Consider the following 10813-nt stretch of genomic DNA (forward strand, 5'->3'; position numbering starts at 1 on the left):
TATATATATATATATATAGATGAATATATATATATATATAAAATTTATATATATGTGGGTGGGTGGGTGAGTGTACATGTGTACACGAGTACGTATTCAAATTTTTATGAACAAATATACATATCTTCGAAAGTAAATGTGCGGGTGGCTGTGGGGTTTTATATATATAAACGTATCTGTAAATGTAATAACACCCCTTGGAGCTTGTATTGGAAGGCAGCTTCTACAAACCGATGTGGCAAATTACGGCAATGGGCCAAGTTCTTTAAGCTTGATAAATAAACATGCTTTTTGGACTATATTTTCTCAGACAAGCATTCAACACATGCATACATATAAACGCTGCCTGTATATCGATCTGCTAGAGATAGTGTGCACCCGTTGACGATTTATGGGAATATTCTTTGTCCTGCGTTTGCACGTGTGTAGCGGGCCTGTGCCAGTGTTTGCAAATATACAGTCTTGAAATGTATAGATACTTCTCCGTTTGTACATTTTACAAAAAGAAAATAAGACTTTGCTTTTCGTTGCGAATAACGTGAAGTGTGTATTGCAACTACTATTCCATCGTTTACGCGCTTAGTTGGTGTATATGTGTGTGGTATCGTTCCGAGGTTATTGGTTACCGGTGGATGAAGCGGGAATTTCGCAGTAGTTCGTTGATGTGTTCGCAGATGTAAGCGCAATTTCATATATTCAAAATCATATATACTAGTCAACAACTAGGTGTGACAGAAGAAGAGTGCACCTTTCTTTGTCTTTCTGTGTACGACGTGTATGAATCAATTTCCAGTTGCCCGTTTATACATATTCTCCACCACTCGCGATGATACTATAATGTTTTGTATGTTATTATGTGCATTAGATGTGTGGTCACGTAAGTTTTTGAATGATGTCACAAGCTGCTACGAATACTATGCAATAAAGAATGCTTATCCAGGATCTGAAGTGTAGTTATGTTTAATGATTTACTCAACTGAAACCTGTACAAATGCATACGAAACAACATCTACTGCCTCTCACGCGCATGACTGTAGCATACCGGACTTATCCCGAGATGAATAAATCAAAGCCAACGTCATTGACAAAATTGGACGCTGAAGCCGATATATATGGCACTATACTTTTGATTTTTTTTTCTAAGTCCTATGCATTTGCTCAGGGAACTGATATTGTCACGTTCATGCCAACATGCCGGTAGCAATTGAACCTAAATTTCAATACCTATCAATTCAAACTACAGCAGCGATTATACTTTGAAATCAGAGTTTTTATATGTCATATACATACTCTAGCTCACGTTGTTTTTGTATTTTGATAAGATACGAGTTTAACATACCTGAAAGTGTATATTTATTTATATATGTGCATATTTGTCTCTGTGAGAGCCGCTTGTGTGAAACTTGTGCTTTCTGTCAGTAGGCCATTAGTTGCAAAGTATATTTACATTTACCTACAGCTGTACATTTTAGCTGTGTCCCTGATGAAATAATGTTAGATAACTTCTGGACCTGGGTCATTCCCAAATAGTGTACGACCAGTAAGTAGTCGAGACGGTTCTCTAAAAGCAATCGGAAGTGTTCAAAGATAGGGGGCAGAAGTACTTGTCATACAATGAGTACGTACGAGAAGTACATAGTATTTATATATACAACAACAATTGCAACGTGTATATTCGACACGGAATAAGTCGTAACTTTAGTAAATATTCTATAGGTCTCTTGCGTGTTGGTACCTTTATTATTAGTATTTTTTTTATATGAATAAAAATATATCAATACACACATACGTTAATGTTGTACGCGTACGTATTTACTTTTACTATCTGTGTACTAAAAGCAACAATATAAAGTCATCAATTTCACAAGCGAATCCTATAATGTGTAATCGTGTCATACATTGAACTAAGGAGGGGGAGCATCAGTGAACCATACGAATAGTGCATTGTACGTACCGTACGGCGTCGGAACGTACTGTAAAGCTACAAGGAGTGGCCAGTGTGGCGGCAATGTGGGTGCCCCCAGTTTGCGGTTTATAGGCTGGACTCACTGGATTACTTTAGTCCTTACAATCTAGCTTGTAAATTCAGAGGAAGTGCATACATTCAGCAATCTCGTATCAGCCCTCGTAAGCAGGTACACCTGCATACGCTAACGTATAACAGGTACTACTCTACATCATGGGATCCTATGGTGATAGTGACGAAGATGACTATCAGAGCAACTTGTTGCGCATGGCAGCGGAGGATGCCGAGGCGGACTTGTCGGACTATAGTATTGGCTCGTTGATGGATGGGAGTGTAGACGGTATGCGATGTACATTACATACGTGTGCTAACATCGTTTGTACTTCATTCAAAGTTGTGCATGAACCCGCGTGTGATTCTCCGTGCATCGTTTGCTACAACAAGTACTGTATGCCATATATTTTCTATATATTTTACACTACGGGTGTGGACTGTATTCCTATATATGGTTTATTACAGACGTGGATTCTTCTAATTCTTTTGTTGAATTCCGAGTTCTTGTTGACGACGACACTGTGTATAGAGTGGCTGTGTTGTTAGTTATTGTTGACTAAATGTGCGCAAGAAACGAAATGCGCCGCTACGCACGAGTTCGATATGTGCGCGAGGGTATGTGAGCTCACCTATTCAACTGTTTGTTTCAGCATCTCGTGGTTTGTCTATTCTGCTACCATCGCTCTTTCTCTTATAGACCTACTTTCATTCTTGCATGTGCGTTACACATCAATTGCGTTTGGACTGTTCGAGGCGACGACTGTTGTAGTCGTGCCTGCAGTATTACCTGATTCCTGCTATAAAAAAAATACTTCAATGTCTACTGCATGTCATGAGTATATGATTTGCTGGCATATTTAGCAATACGTAGGGCTCTAATGCGCGCTATTTACCGACTAAAGGACGTATTTCAAGGTCGTTGTGCTCGTTGTTGGTATGAACTGTGATCATAATACACTCATCACCTCGGGCCTAGTCTTATGCCCTACACTACTACCCATATCTCTGTGTCCGTGCGTGTGTGGCGCTTTTTTTATACATGGTTTGTTCATGCGTAGAATGTATATCTGCATGTATGTCAGTAGGCCAACGTGGGCACCTTTATTACTTCAAAGGCGCCGTAAAGCGCGTCGCACCTGTAGGTTGCTTTTCGGGCTCAAAGACACTCAGTGTAAATATGAGATGTACAAATTGAATTATATAGCGGAGGTGTTTGACTACTCCTGTCGCAGCTTCACTCACTTTGTAGCATCACATACACACGCAGGGTGTCCTATTCCGATCCGTGAGTACTAGTAGATGCGTACGCAGTTGAATTTGCACAGTGCTCGCATAAGGCAGTTATCTAGACATGCCTCGAAGACACGTTGGAATTCACGCAGAATGATGTTCACGATGTATATCTGATCGGTTATTGTTTATATGTGTGCTTATGCACTTAAATAGTAATTTTTTCTAAACGAAGTTATCTATCTTTGAATTGTATGCCGATATAAAGTGTTATATCAAGATGCATGAGTGCAATATTCTTGTAGAAAACCGCAATTGTGGTACGCATAGCGCACTGTGCTACAAAATACATCAGGGGCACTCCTAGCAATACATATGTAGATGTTAAACGCTTAAAATTATGTCTGACATTGAATTTGGCATTTGAACATCAACAACTCTTAGCCGATGTGCCAGACGGTAGTGTGAGAGAAGAGCCCTCGGGGCAACTACTGACAGTCAACAGTGATGGAGAGATAGTCATGGTCGATGATGGCAACGAAGAGGATGCAGATACAACCGTAACTAAGCAACCAGGCATCCCCGCCGCTACCAGCCTTCGTGACCCAGATACTCAACACACAAAAGACCTGAGTCCTTTAGTCAGTGGTGCTATTCAAGGCAGTGTCAGTAAGGATATACTCGGTAGTCGAGCGGATATACCACTTAGCAGAAGTCAGGTTGCGGATACAAGTACGAGTGGCATAGAGGACGGTGGTAGTAGTACACAAACTGCGTTACCGGTTATATCAGGCTTAGCCGGTGTACAGCGGGTGAATGATGGCGTACCCGGGACTATGAGTGCAGTCTATTCGATGTCGTTGTCAGATGATGAAGATGCCGAGCATCTTAGATCTCTGCGAGAGGCACAACAGGAGCTCCTCTCTGATTCTGACGGTTTGAACGGTATGTAGAGTTGAATCAGTTCGTTTATGTGTACGCATACTTTCCTCGTGTAAAGGTCTGGCGTGTGTGTAAACAAATGCCTGTGTCTTTGTGTATTGCGCTCACGCTACAATGCTGAAGGTATCTGGTACGCCATTGGGATTTTCCTGTCAAGAATTGATAACACGACACTCTGTCCAGATAAGACCTTATAGTGCTATTCCTATTACGGTGTTACATGACATATGACATTAGCATGTATAGTAGTGTGTGCTCTAGATCATGTGTGTGCAGCACACAACTTTATTGAGAAACTATGTATGTGCATAGCTTTATTCATACCAAGCCTCCACCTCCACTCACTATATGTACTTGTACAATATTTACATATACTATATTTACATGTTCATGCTTTTATAAACGTATGCATATACACATTTCCGTTGCGTCAATTAATGCTCCATTATCCTATGCTGAACGAATATGCCTTCTAAATACAAATATGTCTACTGCCAGAGGTATGGCTTTCTGCGATAGCTGTCTATCGTTTGATATTTCTAGCTGTGTATATTTCTGCTTATTAGAAGTCTACACGGGGATGAACATTTAAATAGACTTGAAGATTGTCGTCCTGCATAGCAGTAAATCCACAGATGGATAAGTGGTAAAAACATATACACACCGAGAAAAAAAATACACTTGCGCGTAAAATCTTCCCATGTCACATGCTTCAAATATTAGTAACGTGTTCTACGGTCCACGCCTATGTATGAAGTGGCTTGGCTGGGCGTATCTCAAAGCATGTTCGCGTTCGTGTTGTTTGCATTGCTAGTAGCCGACGGTTTCCAAGGTCAATCCAAGACACCGGTATGCACGACACGTTTGATATACACAAGCTATCCGCAGCGTACGGAAGTGTGCGAATGGTTTGTGCGCCATTTGATCTTCAGGCTTAGTAACTATCACAATTGGCGGCGCAGGTCAACAGTTGCTTGGCATATTTACCAACAATCCGCAATGAACCCAAGTGTGTAATTAGCTCATGCGTTACTATCTTCACCCACTCCAGCAGACGAGTCAGTACAGGCGCCACATGCCTCGCCCACTTTGACACAGACCGGCAATGCGTTTATGCCAGGCACGGAGGATGATGAGGAGGAACGCGAGATGGACGCCCTACAACAGGCCGCGCAATTGGAGAAGCTGACGCAGGCACAGGCGGAGGTCTATGCGGAGGGCGAGGGGGTGGAGGACCACGATTGGAGTGGGCTGTACGGGATAGGGGACATTGACAGTGGCGATGAGAATGCAGGTGTGGGTAGGGCTAGCAGAAATATGGGGAGTAGTATCGGACGCAGCCACATAGGTAGGAATGTTATGGGGAGTGAGAGGGGAAGCGTAGGGTTGGGTGGAGATATGAGGGATACTGAGGTGGTGGCCAGTGTGAATCAACGGTTCAAGGGTATCGGGCGTGAGCGCAGCAATGTTGTAGATCGTCTTGGAGGTGCAGGAAGTAGTACAGCACAGGGAAGGCATGGACAATTACAGCTACATCCCGGGTCACAAGCGGATGCGGTTGTGCCATTAAAGGTAAAGACTAGGGCTGGGTCCCTTACACACGCCACTCCTACAGAGGTGGGCGCGGGAGAGAAGCCACAGCAGAACACACTTCCGACACAGATAGACACACAAAGTATTAGAGTACCACACGCACAAACGCGGACACAGATACCCACACAGACTAAGAAGAAAACACCGACACAGAAGCAGGCACAGTCTAGCTCAGGCCCGCACATGACCTTCCTCGATCGGATGCTCTCCAGAAAACGCTCTCGGCCAAAATCGCGTATGAAAGTAGCTATGCCTACCTCCACACTGAAACCTGCACCAATAACCACTGGATCTACGTCTGGAGTCACAATATCCACAGAACAATCCACAACAGCGCTACCAGATTCACAGACTGAGAAGGGGAAAGGTGTGGTACTTTCTGCAGGGTCTATTGGGGGTGCCGGTCCGAATACAGGAGTAGAGAATGCAGGGATGAGCACAAGAAGTGCTTATACAAATACACAAAGCACTAAATTGTCCGGGGCAGCGCCAGTACTCGCGACTGCGGGTGCGGATGTGAGTGCAGAACTACCCTCTCTAAGAATTTTTCCGGGAAGTAACTCCGGAGTCAGGGGGGTGGGTATAGGGACAACCACGCACATAGATACATCCGAAGCGAATTCCATCCCTTTTTCTATGAGCGCCCAGCCGCTGTCCAGTGGCAATAGGACAGTAGCAGGGGCTGGTACAGGCAGTGAGAGCGCGGGAACTCAGGTGGCATACGGCATGGGTGGAGGCCTATCGTCACTTGTGAGTACAGACGATGTTAGTTCGTGTACGCGTACACTCGCACGAACACACTCACCGCCACTGGCAGAGCCACACTCGTATGCCCAAACCGAGCAGTATCCACATGCGAGTGCGCAATATGCATACGGGGAAGGACTTGACTTTAACAACGCGGAACATACAGCCGAGATACGGCGTCGGGCGTTTGCAGTGGATATAACCTCTCTCATCCACACCACCACCATGGCCAGTGTGAACGAGGCTCTCTCCGTAAATGTACGCCTGCAGACCCAGTTAAAAAACCAGCTCGCACGCATACGCTCGCGCATGGCCCACATCCAGCGCTGCTACACACAGGTAGAGCCTCTCAGACGAAGATTTGATATGCACAACAGCGGAAAGCGTGCTGAAGTGGTTTTCGATGGCGAACACGACCCCACTCCCGTTGATGGCTCGTGGTTCTGTGACGCACCGACACCTGATGAAAGCATGCCACGCGGCCCACCCAGCAATGTAGTATGTCTCAGTTTGTCACGTAACTTGTTAGGGAATTACGTGTCTGTTCGCTGTGTTATGTCTCTGTTTGTCACTTGAGATTTGTTAAGGCATTGCATGTTTGTCGCAAGGCAGTAAGTCTCTGTCTGTCATTTCTGACTTGTTAAGCCATTGTGTGTTCGTTACAGTGTGGAATGTCTCTGTTAGTAACTTCTGGGTGTGAGTGTTTACTTCATGTGCGTCTTCAGTAAGCTCGTGCATCTGTACGCGGACATTTCTGATGTGTACAAACCCAGGTGCAACCTTTGGCGTCTCAGTACGTTTGTGGAGTGTATTTGATCTATAAGTTTGTGGTGTTCCTGGTGCATGTGTTTGTGGTTTGTGCATAATGTATGTGTTTGTGGTGCGTATGTCTGAAGTAGGTGTTTGTACTGTGTATTTCATATGTGTATGTCTGATGTATGTGTTTGTGGTGATGTGTCTGATGCATGTGTTTGCGCCGTGTGTGTTTGATATATGTGATTGTGTAGTGTGTACCAGATGCATAAGCGTTGTCCACTTGCATGGGGATAATAGCAGAGCCGTCAGTTGTTTTTTTTGGAGCCTGCGCCTTCCTCTCAAATGTATACAAGCTCTGAACTCTAAGAGCAATTCTCGTGTATATGTGTACTTTGAAAATTCAATGCTCTGTACCTGTGATGGCAAGGTTCGTTGCAGGCTGAGCCGTGAATATAGTTTTGAACAGTATTGTTACAAATAACGTATGCTCTGAATACGATGTCATCGCGTTATCTTACTTACTCAAATCATGTGGCTCAATTCAAGTCATGAAATGCAGAACTCACGAGAGTGAAATCTGTTCGCAAACTCACATAGTTTGTCTATGTGAGGAGCTTTTAATTCAAAGAGCTATGTGCAGAAGGCAGTTAGTGCTCCTACAGTATAGTGCATGGCGCGATGACCACTGCCGGTAGCCATCAATGCTCTGAAAGCTCATTATGCGTCGTATATCGATACGTGCGCAAGCACACGTGTATTTGATATGCCAGATACCTATATTGTATATATGTATACATGGTCTATGATAATAAATGCTGGATGCCTTGTATTTCAATCTCTTTTTTGGGCGCATGAGCCTTTGTTTGGGGAGCTACTTTCATTGTATCCACAACAACGCGAGTGTAGCAACCATTCATACATTGGAAGGTATTGACAAAGTTCTGGTCATGTAGTAATCTTCATCGGTACGAAATAGACTGCGTTTGTAAATAGTCTTAGCTTCGGCTGAGACAATGAAACAGGGCAACATAATCCCGGGTCTATGAGATGTATAGCACTTGCAGCTGCACCTGAATAGTTTTGTTGTCCGTAGTTGCTGCTCCAACTTTCATAGGCTCGTAAAATGCCGCTGTGTTGATGCGACGTATTGTATAGACCGCGTTCGATCTTGTACACATAGTTCAAATCTTGTTGCGCATACTGCCAGAGTTCTGTGGCATTGTAGTTAGATCTACTGGCTGTCGAATACTTGCGCGATCACTTTCGGATTGTATTGTAGTTTCCCTAGATATTTCTAGGTGCTTTCAGCATTGGTTTATTGCTTTGTAACGAGCGTATTTGTGTTGTATGGTTAAATGATTCGAAAGTATATACCTAGACCTATGTATATGGATACTCGCATACATTTTTTCTCAGTGGAGATATAGAGAGATGGTCTGCTGACTCTAGCAGTATTTACGAACACTCTGTATACTACCTTCAGTTCGAAAAGCCAATGATTAACACAGTTTGATAGATTTTTTTTTTACAAGTTACGCATCATTTTATCTATATATGCAAGCCACGCATGCCTATATAATCGTTCGCTACACTTTATATATGCTCAAGCTTTTCCCTCCATATTTTGTTATTATTGCTGACATGGTGGGCAACGTTCACAATAATGCACAACACTCACACATTTTATCCTTGCCCACGTTGTGCAGGACGCTTTGTCTCTGCAAAGCAACCCACCCAAGTACTTAGCCGAACCCCGATTCAACAAATGGACTCCGAAAGAGATGGAGGCGCTGCGCAACTCCATCAGACACTACCACAAACACACCGTGTCAGATGTGCTCGTAAGGGGTAAGCGTACTTAGCATCTGTAGCATCTGTACCCATAATATTCCTTGCTTCTGGTGTACATGTGGTCGACGCGTATAACATATTTTTTCCAGTGTGCATTTTAAGGGTATGGGTGCGATCTGCCCGTGTTTGGGTGAGAAAGTGTACGCCCTGTGTGGTGTTCACCAGTGTGAGCGTGTAGCACACTACAGCGGGTGTTGTCTGTGCTGTGGATAATTTCGGGGCTTGTTTGTTCACAAAGTCGATGGATAGGCCTCGATAAGGATGTGGAACGTACTCTATTGTCGCTCGGCTCTTGTGAGTGTGTATGTGTGAATTCGTACATGCAGCAACCTGTGTGCTAGGCAGAGATGGCGTGTATGTTCTCATATACCGTTGATAGGCACTAGGTTTTCAGCTACGAGAGTCAATTATGCTGTGTCTTCGATTATGGTGGTGTGTTGATAACTTGTGTTGTTCTATTGCCATGGTTGTTTGGTGGAACTTATTTGTGTAACTGCACGCACACAATCCCACTCAAGCCTCGACAATACGTTGCACAGCGATGATTATCAAGACGCTGCTTGATAGCCCGATAATTTGCACTAATACGCGTATCGGAATACGCACACACACTCTGCCTCGCAGAGGCAACTGCACGAGCTTTAACGCACACAGACGTATATACGTGCACACATGACCGCACAAGACCACATGTATCACAGAGATACTACTGTGGACCGATAGCGTTGCGCACAACTGTTATCAATACTCTACGATTTATTCAATGGAAATGCTGCATCCACGAGTTTGACGTTGAAGTCCGACTGTATTCTGACGTGATAATGCAATTGCTATACACAGAGGCTGGTCGGTTGCGACAGAAAGCAAAAAGCTCTGAGGGTCTGACAGAAGCGGAAGAATTGACGAACAAGGTTGTATTCCCTATCACACGCACTGCGTAATTCCCAATTTAGAAATTACGATGAATTTTATGTCCGTTTCTGCTCCGTTTCTGCTCCGTGGGTTGTATGATGTATGCATTAAGTATGTCGGATATTATTCTATCTATCGCGGATTTGTCGGGCAACTTTACTTTCATACATGAAAACACCGAGCTATGCACCAGACTTTATTGTATAATTATATGTGAAAGATCTACTATGAAAGTCGTAGGGTATGCACTCGACGACTACAAATTCCACTCGTAGCCATGGAGTTTAAAATATATGTGCTGTGTTTATTATAAGACAGTAGGTTGTGGTGCGTCAACACATCGATCCATCTTGTATGTACTGAGAAATATTAGTTGCAATATTTGTATGATAATTTATCATTCTGTGCACTGGTTTACTTTCAAAGTCGATCTGCGTGTCTTTGACAGAACCAATAAAAAAAACTGTGGTAATTGTAAGCACGCAGCGTACAAAATGTGAGTAGATGAGTATACACAGATAATTGTCCATGTTCTGAGATCAGGGCTTATAAATGAATTCATGCATAATTTAAAACGTATTGGCTCGCCGATGAACCTCGACTCAGATGGTGAACAGCAAACTAAAGATACTACGCGATATGAGTGCCACTGAGCTGGAGAGCATCGACCCTAGTGACGTAGATTGGCACGCTGTGTTTGCGCAGACGGTATGTGCTATTGGTCCACGCTACACCTCACGAACGGATCATATATCCACGTAC

General features: G+C 43.7%; 2 protein-coding genes across 2 annotated transcripts in view; both read left to right on the forward strand.

Annotated features, from left to right (window-relative positions):
- Positions 1-2179: 2179 nt before the first annotated feature.
- SARC_08757 (hypothetical protein) lies at positions 2180-10080 on the forward strand (the record flags this gene model as incomplete). Its single annotated transcript, XM_014297249.1, has 5 exons — positions 2180-2306; positions 3695-4195; positions 5244-7030; positions 8995-9136; positions 9980-10080. 5 exons carry the CDS (start codon positions 2180-2182, stop codon positions 10078-10080), a joined length of 2658 nt encoding a protein of 885 aa, XP_014152724.1.
- Positions 10081-10657: 577 nt separating this feature from the next.
- SARC_08758 (hypothetical protein) overlaps positions 10658-10813 on the forward strand; it is a gene marked incomplete at its 5' end in the record, with an annotated part of 10745 nt that continues 10589 nt past the window's right edge. Inside the window, one exon of the mRNA XM_014297250.1 lies at positions 10658-10759. Coding sequence (XP_014152725.1) covers positions 10658-10759 — 102 coding nt within the window. The remainder of the gene's footprint in view (positions 10760-10813) is intronic.

Source organism: Sphaeroforma arctica, assembly GCF_001186125.1.
Source record: "Sphaeroforma arctica JP610 unplaced genomic scaffold supercont1.821, whole genome shotgun sequence".
Taxonomy (NCBI): Eukaryota; class Ichthyosporea; order Ichthyophonida; genus Sphaeroforma; species Sphaeroforma arctica.